The sequence below is a fragment of the Sander vitreus genome, chromosome 5 (genome assembly GCF_031162955.1).
Source record: "Sander vitreus isolate 19-12246 chromosome 5, sanVit1, whole genome shotgun sequence".
Lineage (NCBI taxonomy): Eukaryota > Metazoa > Chordata > Actinopteri > Perciformes > Percidae > Sander > Sander vitreus.
Genome location: NC_135859.1, coordinates 28,789,825 through 28,813,303, shown reverse-complemented (window position 1 = coordinate 28,813,303; position 23,479 = coordinate 28,789,825). Strand labels below are relative to the sequence as shown.

Here is a 23,479-nt window from a genome sequence, read left to right as displayed (position 1 = left end):
GCGGTCATGCGCAGTCGGCGCCCAGACCAGCTCAGTCCGCTCAGAGCTACAGGTGTAGCTTACCTGCTGCAAGGTTGGCCTACTTTTCACTATCCGAACTACAGGGAGCTAAACCACCAGAAAATGTACTCTCTAGCCATCTTTTAGTTAACTAATATAATTCTAAGCATATTTAACTGCTGCTGGTTAATATTCGACACTTTATCTAGCCATTCAGCGAGACGTCGAGATTAACCGCTTTCATTGACTAACAATTCACTATTTTTAGTTTGTAACTTAGCTAGTAGTTAAATCTTTCGTGACTTTTTGTGACAGCTAACGCACCTGTTTATCTTCCGCGAAACAATATAGGCCTAGTTCTGGGAACTTCTGGGCGGTTTTCGTTTGGCGCATTAATATGAGTGGTTCTGTGTCATAGAAGTGCAGATTTTTCTTTGTGGTCTTATTTTAAACGTTTCTAAGATTGCTCAGCTTGTTTAATGTCTTGGAATGTCTGATACAATATAAATGTAAAGCTATAAAGTGATTATTTAGAAGACTAATGCTTATTCTAGGCTACCAAAACAACACTCATTCAGTGTTTGGGACAGGGCAAAGAGCCCTAACGAGGTTGACTGGCCAAGACCGCCATCTTGTGGCGTTTTGTTTTAACAGCAATATAGATTAAGTTCAACACCTTAGAAAATGTCACTCTGTGTATAGTGATACGATTATAGGCCTACAGTATACATTTATTTTATGATTTGTTATTATTGTATTGTGTTTTTTATGTAGGCTATAATATTCTCTTGTAGACACTTTCTCTTTATAAAAAAATGTTTACTTAATAAGCCTACTTATAAAAAGTGTATAGCCTATTTGTGGTTTAACTTCACTACAAGCAGTGGTGGAAAGTAGGCTACATTTACTCAAGCACTGCATAAGTACAAATTTGAGTTACTTGTACTTTGCTTGAGTATTTCCATGTTATGCTACTTTTTACTTCCACTATGATACATTTTATAACAAATATTGTACTTATTTCTCCATTACATGTAGGCCCATTTGATCATTTAAGTTACTTTGAATATTCAGGTTAATAATACAAAATATAATCAACTAATACATTATAATATAGATTAAGATAAAGCTTTATTCCCTGAAGCAGTATATAAAAAACTCTAAGTGCTAATGACATTTTTCATTGCTGTAAAAGCACTTTGAAATTACATTTAAAAACAAAAGCAAAACAAAAAAATCTATTAAGAATAAATAATAAAGTCAGATTTGATGTCAATAAGTAGGCCTAAATAGGTATTAATGCATAAAATAAAAATGGAATAGACCAGAAATACAGTTAGCCTACAGTGCAATAATAAGTTAGCCTGACAAGCCAAGGAACTCATCATTGGCAGAGCTCAATCCGAGGGGCGGGATAAACGGTTGTCTTTCAAATTCCCTCTGCACTCATAGCCAACCAGAGCAACACTAGTTGATAGATTAGATCAGAACACATCTTCATTTTTTAAGAATGACTTCAGTGCTTAACTCCAAGTCTTCCAGAGTCTAAAGTCGATTTGAAAGACTGCTGTTCGCCAGTAGCAGCAGCCATCTTCTTTGTTTTCAAGTAGCAGGGAATTCACGCAGAACTGTTCTCTTAATACATCGCAACTCTGCCGTCCTTATGTTAAGCCCGCCCACCGACTCTATACACGATGTGATTGGCCTGACCAGAATTTGGTTTTTCCAGCTCGCTAGCCAACGGAGAGTTGCTAGACTGACCCTGGCTGCAAATTATTTGCTGCCGCTAGGGTGCGTCTAGATTTCTAGGCTAATAATAAGTTGTAAGTTGCCCCAAATTCAACAAAGGAAATATGTGCAGTAGAGAAACCGATGGATGGATGGATAGATGGATCTGGGACAAAAAACAGAAACTACTTACTTCTTTACAAATGAAATAAATGTCATGTAATGTCCACAAATGTGATGAGAAATGTCTCATGATATATTGTCTCTAACATTTATTTTTTTAAGGAAGCAATAGGCTACTTCAAATCAATCAATCAATGAAAATCGCAATATTAATCAAATCGGCACCTGCACCCATGTAGCCTATGTGATGGATGGCTAGAGATAGATAGATAGATAGATAGATAGATAGATAGATAGATAGATAGATAGATAGATAGATCTGGGACAAAAAAAATCTGAAAGCTAAAAAGTTAAATCTGTTCAAAAGCAAGAAGAATGTGAATACACATTATCAGAAGTAGCCTAAAAAATTATGAAATTGTTCATTCACACTATCAAACCTGCTGAAAAGTAGGTACACGACCCATCTTGCGCAACGACAGTTTGAATTCAGGCATGCACAGAGTCTATTATTCTTGTCACATCCATCTATTGGTAACATTATCATTTCATCACTAACCAGTTGAGTTTGTACAAAGCGGGGTATAGTGTTTCCAGCGGGGCCACACCTCTCCTGCAGCTTTGGATTGCCTTCGTGTCATCACCCCCTCCCACTCCAGTTCCGCGTTGCACAGCATTTAAATCCTGCAGCAGTTTCTCCAACTTCTACTCTCAGGCTGCAGGAGACCGTCTGCAACCATGTCCGACCAAGCAGCCTTCGACACCAACGTGGTCACCGTGACCCGGTTCGTTATGGAGGAGGGCAGGAAGGCGAAAGGCACCGGGGAGCTGACAACGCTGCTCAACTCGCTGTGCACGGCGGTGAAGGCCATTTCCAGCGCTGTGCGCAAAGCTGGGATCGCCCACCTGTGAGTAAACAATCCCCCCTGAGTATAATATATCATTTTTGTTTATAAAGCAGCACGTGGTTTTGCACAGTTCCTTTAGTCCCATCATGCATCCACGTTGGCACAAACAGGTTCTATATGTGCCAATCAGGAAGCGCATACCTGAAACCACCAAGCCATTCATTACTGTATCATGTCTTATTGTTGTCTTATTCTGTCTTCACTGTTTTAATATTTTGCATTTTTTTATATGATTTTGTTACTATGTGTTGGTCCACTTTAACTCTCTATTACTGATGCCATCTTACAGTAGGCTATACATTACAATAATAGACCTATTCCCTAAATAGGTCTATTATGTTGTTTTTGCATTTGTTGTTTGCCTGAGCAGAAATCTTTTGCATGTGCTAAACTTTTATGACTGATTCTGATTTAGACTTCACTTCAGTGGTTGATGCAACTAACCACTACCGTTTTTACAAATGCATTGTCATGCAACAGGTGCAGTTTTTTTCTTACTTCCTTCCTCTTAACTGGACTACATGATTTTTTTTCCAATCAAACTTATCTCTGTACAAAACCGTAGAGCTGTTTTAAATATTCTTTTTTTTTCAGTTAATGTACAGAGGAAAACAAAATAGAATCTACCAATGAGCTGAATCTCTGAGGTGTTGATTTAGGTTTATTTGCACTTTTTAAATGAACAGAGTGACAAAGATAACAAACAAGTACAGTGCGGGGAGAGGCAAAAATCCCAGTGGGCTTATTTGAAGCCTCCACCTTCATAATTTTAAAATGTCATCAATAACATCATGTAGAACAAAAACAGAGAAAATAATAAGACAACATAAAATTGATACAAACTGATAAAATAAAAATACATATAAATAAATGGCAAAAACTGCGGGAATAAAGGTATTGAATTAAAATTCTATTTGTCATTGCACACTTGTGATTTTGTGTGTACAGAGAAGTGACATTTTTAATCAGTGACATCCCTTTTGTGCCAGTTTTCAATTCCATGACATTTCATCCTCTAACACATTTTTATCTTTTATGTCTCCTCAGTTTTGGCATTGCTGGCAGCACCAATGTGACCGGTGACCAGGTGAAGAAGCTGGACATTCTGTCCAACGATCTGGTCATCAACATGATCAAGTCGTCGTTTACCTCCTGTGTGCTGGTGTCTGAGGAGAATGAGAATGCCATCATTATAGAGCCAGAATTGAGGGTAAGCGTGACCAGTGGGGAAACGTTTGAGGTTCCTTTAGACCCCACTGAGTTGGGAAAACATGCTCTCGTTTATTTGGGATCTCATCTTTGGAATGACCCGTTGGCAGACTAAAACAGGATCATCTGATTTTCTAACTTCTTTTCCTCATGGTATCTTATCTCATATAACTGGTATAGTAAAAAAAAAAAAAGGCTTGGGTTTTCAGGCGAATGTTTTGTGATAAGGTAAAATGCATTCAGGATGTTTTTTGACCTCCAAGGATGTACAGACACAGACACTGCATTTTGGTGAGTAACACTGAATGTGTAACGTAACTTTTGTTTGTTTACAACTCCTCTCTTCCTTCTTTTCCAGGGCAAATACGTTGTGTGCTTTGACCCTTTGGATGGCTCATCCAACATCGACTGTCTCGTCTCCATCGGAACCATCTTTGCTATCTACAAAAAGGTACTAACACAAGTTAGAATTCCTGTGATAAAGTGTCTTTGTTTGTCCAAAGTCCACTCAAACCCAGAGTTATTTTATGGTCAGTAGCCCTCGGAGGCCAAGTGTATCTATTCAGTGGCAGTTACAATGTAAGATATTAAAATAAATTAATACACGTGAGAAATGAATTTGCAAGGAAGAAAAATCAGGTTTAACAAACACTTTTATCATAGCTGCAGATGTGAACAAGCTCCTATCTATTGACCGATTAGACTCCTCAATTCCTTTTGTTATAAATAATAAACACCACTGAAATGAAAAGGGAAGGAGTCCATGATGCTATATTTTATACTGTTTCCCTCAGACCACAGATGATGAGCCCTGTGAGAAGGACGCCCTGCAGCCCGGCAGGACCCTTGTGGCGGCAGGCTACGCCCTCTACGGCAGCGCAACCATGATGGTGATCTCCACCGGCGAGGGAGTCAACGGCTTCATGCTCGACCCAGTTAGTACTCTCTTGAAGGCTCTGTGTTTCACATCAATCTTTTTTTTTGCTGAAGTTGTTAACATTTTCTGCTTTTTGCTCATCAGGCACTTGGAGAATTTATCCTGGTTGATCGGGATGTGAAGATCAAGAAGCGAGGCAAGATTTACAGCGTGAATGAAGGTTACGCAAAGTACTTTGACCCCGCTGTCACAGAGTACCTGCAGAAGAAGAAGTTCCCTCAGGTAACACTGATGTTAGGACATGTGTGGGGAGAGCTTCAATCATAGTAATGTTTTTGTATGTTTTTATTAATTGGGGACAGTGGACATTAATCAACATACATTTAAATGTAAATATGCCAATGAATTTTTATCTGCAGTCTTGGATGAGATGTTTGTATTTTCAAATGTAGATCTTGTCCAGTGCAGGTTTAAGTAGCTTACTAATGCACCATCTTAAATGACTGTAGGATGGCAGTGAGCCTTACGGTGCCCGTTACATTGGTTCTATGGTGGCAGATGTCCACCGGACCTTGATGTATGGAGGCATCTTTTTATACCCAGGAAATGTGAAGAGCCCCCAAGGAAAGGTAACGTCCCATGCTGCTTTCCGCTTCTTCCTCAAATATCAAACTATTTTAGATACAAGTTTTAAAGGCCTAATAAATTCTCTGAAATTTCAAATGTTCCATCTTAAAAGCAAAGCGACTGGTACAAATTTAGTAAATACAATAATAGAAAATGGTATATGGTATTCTATAAAGACATAAACCTCCATTGTTAAAGTAACATTTTTAAAATGCCTCCTGTAGTTTATGCACGTGTGAACAAGCTTAAAGGATACGGCTGGTGATAATCAACATTTTTGTTATTGTCCCTAAATCCAATGAAAAGATCCCAACCAACAATGCAATAGTCTGTCTCTTAGTACTTCTGACCTCTCAACCCTCTCTGTTGCACTTACTTCCTGAAGACGTACATTTTTTTAATACAGGTGATGAATATACAGTTTAATTGTAAATTGTTGTAATAAACTGAACTTTGGTCTATCTTCAGCCGTGGATTTGGTATGCTAGCCAGTATTTACAGCAGCAGTAGTGTATGTGGGTTCACCTCAAAATAAACTAGAGTTCATATTCATCATAATGAAGGAACATGTCACGCAGTGCAACAGTGTGGCTCATTGATGGTTTTAATATTTTTGGGACAACAACAGAGATCTACAGCACAGAGGAATACACTAAATCAGGCTTTGGATACACAGACGATACTCTAATGGGATCATTTCATTGTTGGGTTTTGTTTTTTTCATGGGATTTCCATCAAAATAGTTTGCTCATGTCACTTGTAACATCAGACTAAACTAAAAAGTGTCACAATGCCGTTTCGTCACCCGTCACATCCTTCCAGTGATTGCAAGACTGAGCCAATCATGATGTTGTCACATTTTTAAGGGTGGAAAGCACCTGACTTGTAATGCAGACGAGAAGAGACGGAGAGATAAGGAGTGTTTTAAAAATTTAAGTATACAAGTCCCAGTCAATAAACAAAGATGCTCTTTGGAGTCAGTGACCACAAAAAAAGGCAAAGAAGGAAAAGGCACCCCTTGAGTTTTGAGTAAAAGCCATGCAATATTAGTTTATATTTTTATTTTACTCAGGACAAACATTAGGTTCACTTCTCACAACAAGCTACAAATGCAAAAACTGCAAAAAAAATAATAAATAAAATAATGTAGGCAACAAAGAAAAATGCATAAAAGCAAAAGAGAGTAAGAAAGTCTTAAGATGTTAAGTTCCATATTGAATATTTATGGGCATATTGTTCCACAGTGATCTATAATGGTTGTATCGCTGTATTTCTTTGTCTTAAAGAATACCTTCATATTTTTTTAAGTCTGTGTTAAAGCAATAATCAGGTTCCCATATGAAAGTTGAAACAGGTTTTGCTTGCTGTAATATGTCCTCATTAGGAAGAGATCTTGTGATGGCGAAATAATTACTGCAAGAAAAACCTGTTTCAATGTTCACTTGTCTGTCTTGAAAACTTGTGAACCTATCCTTTTAACTGTTGGTACATGTAATACTGTAGAGTATAGAAGTATAATAGTAAAGGAGGGAGAGACGGAGGGAGAGATGATTGACTAAGTATGAAAATGCTAAGCCATTCAGAACCTTGTAAACTAAAAAAAAATATTTAAATTGGAATATTCCTGTTTAGGAGTTTGACATTAGGACCAGAAACTAACCATCCCCTCTCCTCAAAGCTGCGGCTGCTGTACGAAGGCAACCCCATGGCCTTCATCATGGAGCAGGCGGGCGGCATGGCCTCCACCGGCTTCGAGCCCATTCTGGACATTCAGCCTGAGGGCATCCACCAGCGGGCTCCTGTGGCTATGGGCTCCCCCGACGACGTCCTGGAGTACATCGCTATCTGCAAGAAACATGCCAAGAAGAAGTGAGACCGCACCGACTCAATCTCACAATCATCACTGTCCAGCGAAAAACCTTGTATCTCCAAACTGGAAGTTGGCCTCATTTTGAGCTTGATTTAAATGTATTTTTTTGATAATGTCTTGTGGAGTTTAAACATGGTTTCCTAAGCTTAAAACTGTCAGGGGATCTTCTTAGTTGGATTACCAAATTTGGAGTTCCAAGGTCTTTTTAATGCCATCCATCAATGCGCGTTCTACTGACGGATAATAGAAAGAAGGTGGTTCAGTAGAATCATGAAAACTGTGGCTCATAAGCTCAATTACGCACACAAATGCATACATTCCATATAAAAACAACCAAAGACTAAAAATGCACTTAAATAAACAAAACCTGAAGACTTTTCCTCCTGTTTACCTCCAGTTGTGCCTTTTAATTAGAATGAAAGTACATTCTAGTCATGTGAAGGACCAAATACAAACCTCTACGCAACAAAACATGATGCCTTTTTATTATGTAAACAACTGTTGTTTCAAGTCTCAATAAATATAATTGAGTCTAAGAAGTCACCCATGTTTTCATCATTTTGAAATATGTGTCATCTTTAAACTCACTAACCTTTTCACTAACATGTACTTTGTGTAGTCATTGATATTGGCCGTTTCATTGTCAATATAACATTAAAAGGTTAGAAATGCAATGTTTTTTTTAAGTATTCCAAGAAGCTTGCAACTTTCTACATATGTGAATAGAATAAGCAAATACTTGAAAAGTTAAATAGACGACTTAAAATAAACTCATTGCGTTTTTAGAAATGTAAAAGTCGGAAGATGTACTGTCAACAAAAGTTAAGAGATACTTTATCCAGAGGAGTCAACCTTTAAGCTAAAGGTCAGTGGAAGCTCACAGAGACCTAATGACATTTAAAACTCACTCTAAAGACTGGGTCTGCTTCTACTCTCTTGATATTAAACTCACAACTCTTTCTCCCTCTCACTAAAGTGTCGTGTATCTCAGAAACATAACCTACTGAGTCAAAACTCCCTTTAAACTAAGGTAGTTGTAGGTGCAATAAAAAATATTGAATACATAGATTACAGGGTTATATGCACATGGTGGCTCAGTGGTGAGTGTTCAACTCATTTAAAGCATCAAAATGTAGTTGTTATAAAAACACTGCAGGATGTCTTAACCTAGGAAAATGTAATTTAAAAAAGCTAGCTTCATTGTTCACCACATGAACTTGAATATATAGAAAGTTTTTATTCTTATGTCACAGCACCAAACCATTGTCAGGTTCATTTGCCAACAAATGTGGTTACAATACTAAGAATTTACCTAAGAGCTCTTGTGTTACCCAAGTTTTTTTGAGTTACTATTGTCTAACATGTTGCAAGTTTTTTTTTGGGCTTGTCTTGTGCAGGATTAAACTGTGCCAGTCTCTACAGCCGACACCTGACACCCCCTCACCCATCTCCAAATACACTCCACGATTCCACTCAGCTGCAATCACAAATAGCTCCCCTTGGCTTGCCTTCATGGCTCTCGGTATGAAAAGGACGTGGCTGGTAATGAGGTCGCTCACTCGCTACTCGTCCTCCGCCTGATCTGCTGCTGCCCAGCAGGAGGAACAGAAGGACCAGAAACCAGCATGTCAGACCAGTCGGCATTTGACACAGACGTATGGACCCTGACCCGGTTCGTCATCGAGACCGGCCGCCAGGCAAAGGGGGCGACCGGTGAGCTGACCCAGCTCATTAACGCCATGCTGACCGCCATCAAAGCCATTTCTTGTGCTGTGCGAAAGGCAGGCCTGGTCCACCTGTAAGTACTGAGGTACTGGAATAGGCTTATTGGGAACCATTGAGATATATATATGCACCACTACATTACTGACTGTGATATATATTTATGATTAAACAAAGAATTTAAAAACATTAAACATTTAAATAATAATGTGACGATACTTTATTGACCTTTGTAAGACTTGTGTTGCTTGCATCCCTCTGGAGAGGTCAGAGGTCACGGTCCGCTGCAGAACAGCTGGCAGGAATTCAGTCTTGCTAAAGGCGGCTGTTTGACATTTTGCTTCACTCCTACAGAAGATTTAGGAACCAAAGGTGATTCAAGGGCTGAGGCTGTGTTCGTTGAGGATTTAGAAGTTGTCCAATTTTTAACATTCAACCACTGAAGCAGTGGAGTGACTGAGCCAGAAAGTGCTGATATGATTGTTTTGTATACTGTAAAAGTCACGCTGCTGTACTGTAAAGCAAAGACAGTGAGCTTTGTATGCTTTAGGTGGATTTCAACACTCTAATCTGGAAGTGATTGTGCAGCTTTTTCAGTGTCTTTTCTTGCAGGAGATAAAATTGTGATTGCACAACAATTTAGATTTGTTAACAAAGTGACACAATAACTACTTCTTTGGTAATGACATTGACATTGGAGAGAAGCAGTGTTCCGGAGACTGAAAAAAATTAAAAAGGGTTGATTTTTGACTGTGGTTTAAGTGTCTTTTTAGCAGCACTGCCTTATAAGCTGCATACAAGCTTTGACATCCAAGCGTGGCCCTGTCCCTCCCATTAAATTAACAGCCCTGTTTCTTTGTGATGATGCATTTTCCAGCTGATCCAAGTGGGTTTTTAAAGACTTTATTTAGCTTAAGAAGTTGGAGAATTTTATTAACACATAAAGGAGCACTTCATCCGTTAGTTTATCACAAACATTCACATTCAAAGCATCAAATCTGGATTGTTTTCACTGGACAGGAAGAGTATGAAAAACTAATCTGTTAAGTAACTAAAGCGGTCAGACGAAAGTGGAGTAAAAAGAACAATATTTGCCTCTGAGATATAGTAAGGGGTAGAAGTATAAAGTTGCATAAAATGGAAATACTCAAGTAAGTACAAGTACCTCAAATTTGTACTTTAAGTATAGTACTTGAATGAATGTACTTAGTTACTTTCCACCACTGTGTGATACTAAAGTTTGGCTGCTGGTTGATTGATCCACACAGGCAGGGCTTGGCGGGCTCTGTGAACGTGACGGGGGACGATGTGAAGAAGCTGGACGTGCTGTCTAACGAAATGGTCATCAACATGCTGCAGGCCTCCTACAGCACCTGCTGCATGGTGTCGGAGGAGAACAAGGAGCTCATCATCACTCCCAAAGATAAGAGGGTGAGCGTTGAACACGAGTCGTCTGCTGAAGAGGACAACAACCCTGCAGGATTACGGATAAACTAGATTAATCCTGAGTGCCGCTGTGACGTACGACTACACTGTCCTCTTATATCTGCTGAAGGAATATTGCATATTGAATAAAACTCCTGGCTGCTGTTGAATTAGACGGCCTATAAATTGTTCAGAACTGACTAACAAAGGAGACTTGTGAATTAATATCAGATCTACAGCTACAACTGACAACTTACAAAATGACCTATTTTCAATTTAAAAATGAATTTGGGGACAGTCTCTTATAAAGAAAAACATAAATGTGAAATAATTCAGATAATTGAGTGTTTTTTTTTTTTGTTGGGTGCCTGCGTAGCTTACCTGGTAGAGCGTGCACCCCATGTATAGATGCTCAGTCCTCATCGCAGTGGCTACAGGTTCAATTCTGACCTGCGGCAATTTGCTGCATGTCGTTTCCCCTCTCTCTCTCCCCTTTCATGAATAAACTGTCCTATCAAATGAAGGCCTACAACTGCCAAAAAAAATAATCTGAAAAAGAGTTTTTTTTTTTTATTTTTATTTTTTTTATTCTAAATGATGATATTTTCTATTGTCACAGGGAAAGTACGTGGTCTGTTTTGATCCTCTGGACGGCTCCAGTAACATCGACTGCTTGGCTTCTATCGGCACCATATTTGCCATTTACAAACGGGTGAGTCTGATCTCTGTGGTGATACACAAGCCATGCAGGCACTGAAGAGAATATTCTGATATCACAAAGGGTTCATATTTACCATTGTTAAGTAAAAAAGTAAAAAAAGTTAAAATGATGCAACAGGGGGTTAAAGTTCATCCAGACATAATAAATTATTAGATAAAGCATGTATTACAGTGCACCTGGAATATCCAAAAAAACATCTGTAAGTGAATACAATACAAGAAAGCCCCAGCAGCGCTTCCACTCCTTTGTCGAACTGTTTCAAATGTTTGATTATGGCTCATTGTTATTATTCACCCCTCTCACTGTATTTATTTATTTTTTTATAAAGAATGACTGATTACATTATGCATTTTTACTTTAGTATAATTCAGCAAAAAGTATGACATAACTGCATTCATCACATTTCATGAAACATGAAAATGTGAGCGTCAGAAGTAGTTTTAAAGTTATATTCATTTAGGACATTCAATGTAAATACACAGCTATGAAGTGTAGTACGACTCTGCAGACACAAGGGGGCAGTGCTGTCCAGCCAATCCAGGTTTACGCTTGCTAAACTGCATGCAGTGGGAGACATTTAAGCAATCGCAGTCTGTTTTAGTGGCCTAGCAAGTAGAAAAACCTTAGACACAAGAAATGTACAAATGTAGACGTACTGTCGTCTCGGTTCGAGGAATGTGGAATACAAAAACATGCATGCTAACATTTGGGTTTGATTAAATATAAAAAATACTACTTTATTGGTCTGTTTTTTCCTGTTTTGCTTTGCCATTTTAAATAAGTTGTAAGTGTACGTCAAACATTTTTTATTGTGAAATACATCTTAAAGAACAACTTAAACTTGGCTATACCATTACCCTCTGTGATTTATGTTTGGGTTTTATTACCTGTTTCTCTGAATTTAATATCAGGGATATCAGCTTGTTGTTGTTTGTATAATAGCATGCAGATTTAGGAAATGTGGCCCCATTTATCACCCTCACTATAATTGTTGTTGATTGAACTATTTTTGCTGTAAATATTTGCATACAGTCCCTGTATGCAATTCTGCAGGAATCTACTGTTCATGTTTTCTTTGTTTGTTTGTTGTTGGTTTATTTCCCCCTCCGGTCGTTCAGGTATCAGAGGGGGAGCCCACAGAGAAAGATGCCCTGCAGCAGGGGAACAACATTGTGTGTGCAGGATACACCCTGTACGGCAGCGCCACCCTGGTGGCCCTCAGCACCGGCGCCGGACTCAACTTCTTCATGTTGGACCCTGTAAGTACTTCACACTCAATATTAAATGTCTTCAGGTTTCATTGGAGAGCTGACGTCCACTGCCATTTTCTGTCAGTATTCTTCTCTGCCCAACATTATTACCTCTCCTCCCTTTGTGTTTCTTACTGCACGTCTCCACAATGCAATCAGGGATGGGGGGGACCGTAAACACACATGAAACCCTTTTTATTTGGCATAAAGTGTGGGCCACTTTAACTATCCTTGTATAAATCCCGAAAAGAAATCTAATTATGTAGTACAAAAAGAGCAAAAAAAGAGGACAAATTTAAGACTGTTAATAATTTCATCTTTTTTGTATGCACAGGAGTTTGCTTCCTTTTTCAATATATCTGACTGGAGGTCATAGCTCATCTTTTTCCATTTCTATAAAAGAAAATGTATCTTATTATCTTAAGTCAGTAAAGCCCTTTTATTCACACACACTAAGGACCTACCCATATCTATCTATTCTGCATCTTATTCCAGATTTACTTTTTTTGTGTTTTTGTTGGGGCTCAGATCATTGGGAATTTGCCTTTTGGAAAAGCAGCTTTAGTTATCATAGGATGAAAAGCTTCAATGTGTGTTTAAAAGTAATCTTGTTGTTTTTGTTATGCATGCAGAAACCTAAGAAATCCTGAGTGCAATTCACCAACCACCTTAGATCTCCAGGCCTAAAGAGAATAATGGTGTACCTGCACTTAGCCTTAAATAATGTCATTACATATTACATTATTATTGTATAATACAGAATTTTTGTATTTTGCAGACTTCTCTCTTGCGTTTTTTAATGGACTGTACTAGTCCCTGGAAACATTAGTAAATTTTTCAGATAGGGATTTTTACACAAAAGCATATTGAGTGTTTTATTCTTTATTTATCTAATCTGTCGGCTGCTTTCCTGATTAATAATTTTGCATGATGTGGCACCTTTTTTAATGTGTTTTTTAAACCTCTTTCCCTTAAAACAAATCCAACTATCATGAATTCAATTTAAATTCTGTCATGAAATAAACTGAGCTGTATCAATAAATCCAGTCTTGTGATTTGTTCTAACATCACGGTCTTGTTCCTCAGGCCATCGGCGAGTTCATCCTGACTGACAGGAACGTGCAGATCAAGCAGAAGGGGAAGATCTACAGTGTTAATGAGGGCTACGCCAAGTACTTCCACCCCTCCATCAATGAGTACCTCAAGCACAAGAAGTACCCAGAGGTGAGAGTAGAATGAAACAACGCACACATCACAAACATAACTTGAGCCATGGTTTTGACATTTATCAGTTCTACTTTGTGTTTGTGGTTTTGAATCTGAGATAGTGAACCAAAGCTGCATAATAGAAACAAGCATCCATTTGCTGACACACACAGCTACACTTATGCTCAGTCCTGAGGCAGGATTTGATATACCAGCGGCCTCTCGCACTAATCATGTGAATTCTGAGGAAGCATTTTCTCTTGTAGAATGACTTTACAGGACTTTTGGTTGGCTGAACACAAAAAAAAACTATTTTTTATAAAGGGAATTAGCAGATTGGAGCGCAGAAATAATTTAAACCTCATGAGGAAAAGCTATTTATGCACCCTCCCTCTAATAAATTGTCCTTTCCAACCTACTTTTAGCCTAAAATGAAGAATTTGCTTCTCATTTTATTGTGAAAATGAATAGCGATGTGAAATAACTTGCCTTTTGAACAACACTCAAGTAAGAATCTGGTTTGCCGATGGTATGGTCCGCTGCAGCTCAAATAGACTGAACGACCCTAACTTATTAGTATTTCACAGTTTCAATGGTAATTTTACACTTAAAATTACACATTCAAATAAAAAGGCAGAAGGCCATGATAGCTAACAAAGGGCAGTTTAATGCTTTGTTGGAACAAACATAGCCTACAGAATGCATATGTTGGAAAAAGGGGTAATGCAAGGTGAAAAGTTTAAAATGTTAATGTAAAGATGCTTGGTGCAGCCAGGTACCACAGGCAGAGAGGGCAATGAGTAACCATCCCGACCCACAAACACGTGATCGGTCAGTCGAGCATGACAGTTCGAAGCTCGGTCAGCTGAGCTGCAGGATGGCGACACAGTTTATTGAAGGAAACATCATGTTCCTCAGGAAACTGCAGCTTGTCATCTGGAAAGTCTGATCTCCTCACATGCACACTCAGCATTTCTGCAGCAGCACGGTCACGAACACGACAGCACAGTTTGTTTGGTCATCAGTGATGGGTTCGCTGATGTACCACACTTTTATGAATGAAACAGCTTAAACGTCTCTGAGGCTACCTCTTGACCACAGTTGCACAACATTTGACACAAAACTCTGTAATGTTTAATTTGTATTAAATATTTACTATACAGCCCCAACCAATCTTAAAACCTGTATTTTAACTTTTAAGCACTGCCTGTAGGCTTGATAGGTGGCTCTGAAAACATTTGTTGGACAGCAGCTGTAGTTAAATTTGAATTCACATCAGTGAGAATGAGTTCTAACACTGACCCAGGTTAATACACATAAAGTAAATAAAAAGTATCAAAACATCCAAAGAATCTTGCAGCAATAATTCACTTCTCCCCTGCTCAGTTTATGGCGTATGTTTAAAACACTTATACCAAAATAGATGGATTACTGTTTATATTTGTTGCTCGCAGCTGCGTTTTCTTACAATCGGTCGCAAAGTGTCCTTTTGGAGAAGCAGCATTCGGTTTTTATGCACCAAATATCACAGAAAACTTCCGGTCTTCTCTAACCGTTCTTTTAAATCAGGCCTTAAGACTTTTGTTTTCTTTATTTAATTACATTTAGGATTATTCATTCATAGCTTGCACTGCACTGTAATTCTAATTTATTGTGTTTTTATATTGCCTTGTGTTTCTTCTTTTAATGCCTTTTATGTCTTCTGTAAAGCACTTTATACTGCCTTGTTTAAAGGAGCTATACAAATAAAACGTGCCTTGTCTTTTATGGTATTAAAGATATTCATTGAAGTGCTAACATTAGCATATTTGTATAGAAGCTTTTCATACACAAATGCAGCTCATAGTACATTATAAAACAAATTAGTTTAGGGGGTCGTTTTTTGTGAATGTAAGTTCAGTAAGTAAGCAGTTATCTGACTTTTGGTGTCAGTTTAAGTGTCCCATGATAGTTTAAAGACTTTTTGTTTCAGAGTCTTTTACACTTGAAGTGTTCTGGAAATGGTGGTATTTTAGACTAATTCCATTATAACAGAAAGTCAATTGTGCCACAATGCATTTTCTACTAATATCTTCTACCAGTTAAAAACATTTAGTGGTTGAACACTCATGTTGCCCTTCACGTAACCATTATGACGCAGCACAGTGCAGCAGTACACCACACTGTTACTCACTGTAATAGGTGTGTTAAAATAGCAAAACTTGTCTCACAAGGTTGAAATGCAAATGTTGCTGAAAAGTCCCACAGGGAAGTTTAAGTTTAGTTTTTTTCCTTTAATATATCTCAGCGTTGGTATCAATCCTCTGTATTTCTGTAAACCAGGTGTGCTCTAAGACTGGGAACTTGGCACCTGTTGAAACAAAACTCGCCATCACAGGTTGCAAATGCAAAATGATTTTCAAATTTGAAGTCTGGAAATCAGGAAATAGATATTTTAATAGTTATCTCTTATTTTTCCACAAATCTTTTCATAACTTGCCATTCTGCCAGAGACACATCTATGTAATACCTGATTTTTGTCTGTCAGGGTTGGATTCATCAAATTTCGTCAAAAACGACAAAGTATTAGGTGTTCAAAAGGAATCTTTAATTAGAATTTTTTTTTTTTACACGACTTCCCACACTCTCTTACTACTCCATCTTTGTCATTTTCTCTTTTTTTTTTTTTTTTTAGGAAGTTTCATGAAGTCTCAACTGTTGCCAGCTGGATGTGTTTTCTGAAAAGTGTTGCGTATGCATGGGAGGGTCTGTTTTGGAAAATACTACTACTACCACACACACACACACACACACACACCCCCCTCATGATGGATATGACTCAGCAAACACATGACTGTGTATCACAATGTGCCGGTCTGAACATGAAGCTCACTTCAGGGCAACTCCACTCACATTCTACTTTAAGACAAGAGTTGTGCATTGAGCAATAAAGTACATTTTGAGTTAAAGAAAATGAAGAACCTCTTTGAATAATGAAAGACCTAAACTTGTTTTTGTAGGTTTGTCTAACGCAGTGAGTCTCTTCCTCTGGTAGGAATAATGTATGTTGCAGCTGCTGCAGATGGACTTTGACCCTTGTGCTGTTTAGTTTTTCATCGACAGGTCAGGCTGATCTCTGAACAAAGCAGATCTGCTGTAGCTACAACATTTCAAATGACTGCTTTATATATTACCCTTTTCTAATTATACTGCATTGTAACTACAGTATACGGGAAAACAATGTGTTAAAACTGGCAGTATCAATCACTCTGAACAGGAACCAGTTTTCCTTCATAAACAAAACCCAATTTCATGTCCTACATATTACACATTCGGTGATGCCTTGTCAACATGGAGATTTCTATTCAAAATAATGAAGGGCAGTGTAAGCAGTTTTTCTTTTTTATATGTCGTGGTACTTTTTTCTTTTACAAAAACTTTAAATGGAACGTTTGTTGTTACCAAACAGGTCATTTCAAGTTTTTGCTTTAGTTTTAACCATTGAATGATTTCAAGGCCTCTTTTCTTGTGAGTCTTTGGTGACTGCTTTTATGGAAATTACAAATGCGCATGAAGAGCAAGTTATCTAAGTGGTTACAACACAAGACAGTTTTATGTTACGTCCAGGTTTAGATACTTTCTGCTGACCCAGTTAGCCCGAAGCCATTTGTATCACTAGATTACAAAAAAGTTGTTTCAGATAGTAAGTGTTCAGACCATTAACAGCCCATTAAATAATCAGTTATCACACTGGCTTGACAAGGAGACACTGATAGAACAAATTTGGCAAACCATATGAGGTACATACTGTATGGAGCAAATGAGTGAACAGTAGAGAGTTGATTAAGCTGCATTAGTAGTTTGAGAATTTCTTTTGGATGTTTGACAATTTTTTTCCACCATGGAAACTTGTTAGCATTGGAATCCATTGTAACTGACATTAATACAAGCTGCTCTTCTCTGTGAAAGAGGAAACATTCAAGCCTGTAGGGGGGAGATTTGGGGTCACTTTAAATACAATAATCTGTGTGCCTGCTTCAAAGAAATCTGGTGTTATTACAATTATACAGTGGTGAAAAGTAACAATTTTTAGGTACTTTACTATACACATTTCCATTTTCTGCTACTTGATACTTCTACAATTCAGAGGCAAATATTGTTTAAATACTTTTCTCCTTTACTACTAGATCACTTTCTTTGATAACTAATAAGTTAGTGAATTTGCCTGTTCAGATTATTAATACAAAATATATTCAACTAATACATTATGATGTATTATTATGGATTAAGAAGTAAAAAGTAGCTCCACCTATATTTAAAATGTCCCCTTGTTTCCTGCAGGATGGCGGCGCTCCCTACGGAGCTCGTTATGTGGGCTCTATGGTCTCAGATATTCACCGCACCATCGCCTACGGGGGGATCTTCATGTACCCCGCCAACGAGAAGAGCCCCAAGGGAAAGGTAAGCACTGACCTCCACCAAGCCATGTTACCACTGCCAATACTGTCAGAACACCACAAGGCATTTTGGATTGACTGCACTGATCACAGGATCACATACTACTTACAAACCTCTACTCAGTAAATTACAGACTGGCTCTAGTCATTTCGGTCCCATAGCGTTTCATATGCAAACCTGACAGGAAAACTTAAAAACATGCCGTTTTCAGCAGCAAGGTGCATCTTAAAAAGTTTGATTCCACAACCTGCTTTATGTGCAGAATGATAAAACATGTCTCCAGCCTCTCCACTGCCAAGGCCTACGCAATGTACGTTAGCAGCAGAATGACGTACAGAGTGCAGAGGTCACAGACGATGGCCGTTTCTAGACTTTTAATCATCCCCACCATCTCACAGTTAGAAAATGTCGTTGTACAGGACAAAGTGTGTAAAAAAAGAATTCACAGAGTTGGCTTCAGAGACTACAAATATTTAATGTTGTATTTCCACCGTGTAAAAAAAAACAAAAAAAACAAACAAACCACAAAACAGATCTTGATGACCAACACACCAGAATCTCACTTCCCAGGGCCAATCAGAGCTACAGTTTTTAGATTTCTTTGTGTTGCAGTCCAATGATGTAGTCATCTGCTATCAAGTCAAAAATAGTACAGACTTGGAGTCCAGATTTCCGCTTTTGTGATTATGAACCTCCACAGCACAAGGCACTGGTTCTTGGCACCTCACTGATTTGGGCATTTAACTGACACTCATACCCTCAAGTAGAGTGAATGTTGCAGGACTGTAACCGGAGGCTGGAGCCTTTTTCCTCGTCCTGTGATAAATAAAGCTCAGCGACATTCGAGGCTTCTCATAAAGACAAACAACAACAACCTCTCACCCATTTTCTTTCAGGCAGTGGACTCTGTGATCCTTTTATCCTGAACATCTTTATTTACATCTCTAACAATAATGTGCATACATTATAAAACATTAAGACTTAAATAACAGCATGTGGTTACAACTGCTTAACATGATGTCTTTGACCTCAAAGCTCCTGAAAACATTACAGTACGCACATTGTCTCATAATGACCCGGATCCTAAAATTACTGACCCTTAAATTTATGCGTTACATACTGGACTTATAGGCAAGGTAAGGCTGTTAATTTATATAGCACATTTTAAACAGTGACAGTAATACACTCACCGGTATCAGCAGAGCAATAAACCCAAATGCACGACTCAGGACACAGGGGAAAAAGTTCAAAGTCTTTACTTGCCACAGTAGGGTAGGTTTCACAGGAGAGAGATGTGCAGATGATCAGGCAGAGGTAACAAAAACACAAGGCTGTTACTAAGTCCAACAACCAAAACTACAGTCAAAAACCAAAGAGCTAAACACAAGAAACAAATGCTGGGACACCTACTGGCACAGACAACGACTACGTTCAGACTGCAGGCAAAAGTGGCCCGTCTGATGTCATTGTTCTTCATCTGATATAGGCCACATTTTAAAAGATAATGTGAACAGCCAAACAAAAAAATCTGAGTTTTAAGACTTGCAGGGAACGGCCTCTAGCTCACCCAGTAAGAGCGTTCGCCCCATGTGGGCTGAGTCCTTTGAATTCGACCTGCTGCCCTTTGCTGCATGTCGTCCCCCATCTTTCTCCCCCTTTCCTGTCTATCCACTGTCACTATTCATGTGCCATGTGAACGTGGCCAAAGAGAAGCTCACTAATTACAGTCTAAATGCACAGAGAGGAAGGAGGGTGATAACGAGGGCCAGGTGGCAGCAGAGCTGACGAGGAACAGGTGACACATTAGGTCGAGGCAGACAATCACACAGGCGGGAAACACACAAGAGCAGGAAATAACGTCATGTCTGAGAATCTTTGGTTATGTGAAATGAGAGACAAGTGAGTTTAAACGATTATAATATGATGCACATAACCTACACTCTGGCATTATGAAATGTAAACGTAATTTTATGGTCTTGTCTTCTCTTGTGTTACTTGACACTTACTTACTTGTTTTCTATTGTATATGCATTTGTTTGTACCTCTGCATATGAACTTGTGTACCATAGACCTTTTTCACGGCAGACATGTTGACATGTCATAGTAGGAAAAGTACAGGTGTATTCCAAACCATTAATGATGGCTGCATTCCACTTAGGAGAGGCCCTGGTATTGAGCATGCTGACTCACTGAAATAGCTCACTGGGACACTTAAGGTCCATCCTTAAGGTTATCAATTTCAGCTGTGCTTTTCCTACTATGACAAGTCAAAATGTCTGCCGTGAAAAAGGTCCATAAAGAGTGAAAAAAGTGAGACGAGTGAGTTTCAAATTAAAACAGGAAACCCTACTAACTGAAAAAAAAGAACGGAAAACATGACTTAACACAAAAGAGCGGGACATGACAGGCAGTTTAAAGTGCTTTTCAACTCTTTTGTTTCCTTGTTTCCTTTTTGTATTTTTTTGTAACGAGTAACCGTTCACAAATACTGATAAATAAATGCATACAAATATACAAAATTGATTACACAAATAAAATACACAATAAGAAAAAATACACACCTGAGTCCAAGTACCCTCAACCGAAAACAAAGTTCAGCAGTGAAGAGGTAGATTTTAAGTTTATATTTAAACATCGTTAGATTTGGACAGTATTTAAGGATACAGAATTGCACAATGGAAGTCGAACCCCCGCCACAACAAAACTGTAATGTATAAACAGATATTCAAATATTTAAACTACAATGTAAACAATAATATAGGCAAACCAAATAAAAAAGTAACACAAAAGGCAAACTTAATTATATTTAGGAATATAATTAGTTACATATACATATGCAAACAAAAATATGTGTAACCTCACTGTAATATGAGAGATTTTCTTATAGTGGGAATGCGGGCAGTGCAAAAGGTAGTGCATGTCATTTAAATGACAGTTTTAACATGTACTTTAATCTAACATAGTCTCTGAAATGAAACCGTTAAATGTAACCAGAAAACCTGAAAGCTTTCACATTTCATCCAAATTTAGCCCAGTACACGGATGTCAATCTGTGCTTTCTGGGAAGTGAAACCGTTTGAGGCTCTCTTTAGGTTTGAACTTTGCTACCTTGTTTTCACCATATAGGTCCTAATTCCTTCTGTAGTATAGATATGGTGAGATCTTGATGCTGATAATCAAGTTTCTCCAGCTGATATCCCTGAGATGTAGTGGAAACTAACTAAGTACATGGCTTACTGTATCATTTCTAGGAATTTGTACTTTACTTGATTAGTTCATTTTTTTTCTTCATTTTGGAGGCAAATATTGTACTTTTTACTTCACTACATTTATAACTTTGCAGATTCAGATTATTAATATGAAATATAAATCCACTAATACATGGTGTATTATTTTAGGTTAAGCTATCCAGCAGAATCTAAAGTAATTAAAATGATCTCCACATTAACCAGCTGCACCATTAACAGTATGAACACATAATCCAGTAATATAATATACGTATGCTTCTGAAATGGGCCATTCTGCAGAATATTTGGATTTACACTGTAGTAGTGGTACTTTTACTTGAGTAAAAGGTCTGAGTACTTTTTCCACAACTGCCCCAGAGATGTAGTACTCACCTAGCAGCAACATTCTACTTTGAAGTTGGATAACATCTAGTCTCGCTTTGCCAGATCTTCCTCCACAGCACTGCGGAGGAGGGTCTGCCTAACCCTCACAGCATTTCGGGATGAGAGAAAAACGTGCTCTGGTTTATTGGCATTTCTTTAAACCAATCACAATCGCCTTGGGCGGGGCTAAGCTCTGGACGGAGCCCCGGTGCTGCTGCAAAATAGCCTCGGGAAGGAACTTGTTTTGGTGGAACGTGTACGTTCAAAAGTTGTTTTAGTCGTGCAACAGAAAACTCAGATTGGACAGATAGTCTAGCTAGCTGTCTGGATTTACCCTGCAGAGATCTGAGGAGCAGTTAACCATAGTCCTCATAAATCCTCCGGAGTTTATAATTCCAAAACAATGAAAGCGGAAGGTAACAGACATCCGGCCGATAAGAGTGCATCCGGCGGAACCGGAGCAATCCTGGAAGTGGAACGTCGTGGATAAAGACTAGATAACATCTAATGACTGCTTTTGAAAAAATTGAAAATATCTACTCTTTGTGCTGTTACACAGTAATGACAGAGGAAACCTGCTATTCTTCTCTAAAAATACTGTATGAGGAAAAAAATGTTTACAGCCTGCTTGCAAAGCTTTTGACTGCAAAATAACAACACATTGATCCCGTTTAAGTTGTGTTTTTCTTTACATGTTCTCCCTAAAGCTGCGGTTGTTGTACGAGTGCAACCCCATCGCTTTCCTCATCGAGCAAGCGGGAGGCCTCGCCACCACCGGCACCCAGAGGTTACTGGACGTTCAGCCCGAAGCGCTCCACCAGCGGGTTCCCTTCGTGGCCGGCTCCCCTGATGACGTCAATGAGTACCTGACCTTTGTCAAGAAGTACCAGTGATTTATTCAGGGATTCTCCAAATGTTTCTATGAAAAAAAAGGCCAGAATTTTGGTTTTCTCACAATGCCAAGAAAGTTATTTTTGGATCTTCGATTATACATGTATGAGTTGTCAAATCTCTTGATCACAGAATAATACTTGAATACATCAAAACCAGATACTTTTCCCATATTGGCTGCATTATTGTGCAACACAAAAGACAGAAAAGTGGTTACTTAATAAGATTATGACGTTTTAATGAGTGATCATCGGAAGGGACAAATGTGTCCTCTACAACTTTCCATACATTGCAGCTTGTCCTTGCATTTCAACATTTAAAAGTCAATAAACATAACATTTTTCAAAACAGATAATTGTTTTGTTCAGCCAAATGTTTTTGAATTCATATTTTTTTTCAGTGGAAAAAGTTGCTGCTTTAAATGGTGGTTTTAAAATATGAAAGGTGTTTGTTTTTAAGATAATTTTTTGGGGCTTTTCCACCTTTAATTGTTGACAGGACAGCTAAGTGAGAAAGGGGAGAGAGAGGGGGAAGACATGCAGGAAATTGTCACAGGTTGGATTCAAACCCTGGACCTCTGCGTCGAGGCATAAACCTCTCAGTACACGTGCGCCTGCTCTACCACTGAGGTAACCCGGCCACACAATCAAAGGTGTTTTTGTCACAAATTAAAATGAAAACGTCTTGAGGTGAAACTCAGTCTGGCACTGCAGTTCAATTCAATAATGTTCAATAATGACACTGTTGTTGGATCATACTGATGATGAAGAGTTATTTATGCATTTTAGTGGTAGTATTTTGAAATTCAGCCACCTGCTTGTGCTGAAACCATTAGTCAGTAATTGATTTGTCAAACAATAGATAAATCCTCATC

At 38.4% G+C, this 23,479-nt stretch overlaps 2 protein-coding genes across 3 annotated transcripts; both read left to right on the top strand.

The window, feature by feature from the left end:
* The first annotated feature begins 2,465 nt into the window (after positions 1–2,465).
* fbp1a (fructose-1,6-bisphosphatase 1a) lies at positions 2,466–7,885 on the top strand. 2 transcript variants are annotated; one of them, XM_078251396.1, is made up of 7 exons: positions 2,466–2,759; positions 3,807–3,969; positions 4,327–4,419; positions 4,763–4,903; positions 4,990–5,127; positions 5,355–5,474; positions 7,105–7,183. In XM_078251396.1, the coding sequence occupies exons 1-7, from the start codon at positions 2,590–2,592 to the stop codon at positions 7,129–7,131; spliced, it is 852 nt and encodes a 283-aa protein (XP_078107522.1). In that variant the 5' UTR covers positions 2,466–2,589; the 3' UTR covers positions 7,132–7,183. The 2 variants fall into 2 exon arrangements, with proteins under 2 accessions (XP_078107522.1, XP_078107520.1); XM_078251394.1 differs by having other exon boundaries at positions 2,470–2,759; positions 7,151–7,885.
* Positions 7,886–8,756: 871 nt separating this feature from the next.
* Positions 8,757–22,932, top strand: fbp2 (fructose-1,6-bisphosphatase 2). Its single transcript, XM_078249812.1, has 7 exons — positions 8,757–9,140; positions 10,333–10,495; positions 11,109–11,201; positions 12,329–12,469; positions 13,547–13,684; positions 17,987–18,106; positions 22,422–22,932. The coding sequence occupies exons 1-7, from the start codon at positions 8,968–8,970 to the stop codon at positions 22,605–22,607; spliced, it is 1,014 nt and encodes a 337-aa protein (XP_078105938.1). The 5' UTR covers positions 8,757–8,967; the 3' UTR covers positions 22,608–22,932.
* Positions 22,933–23,479: the final 547 nt, after the last annotated feature.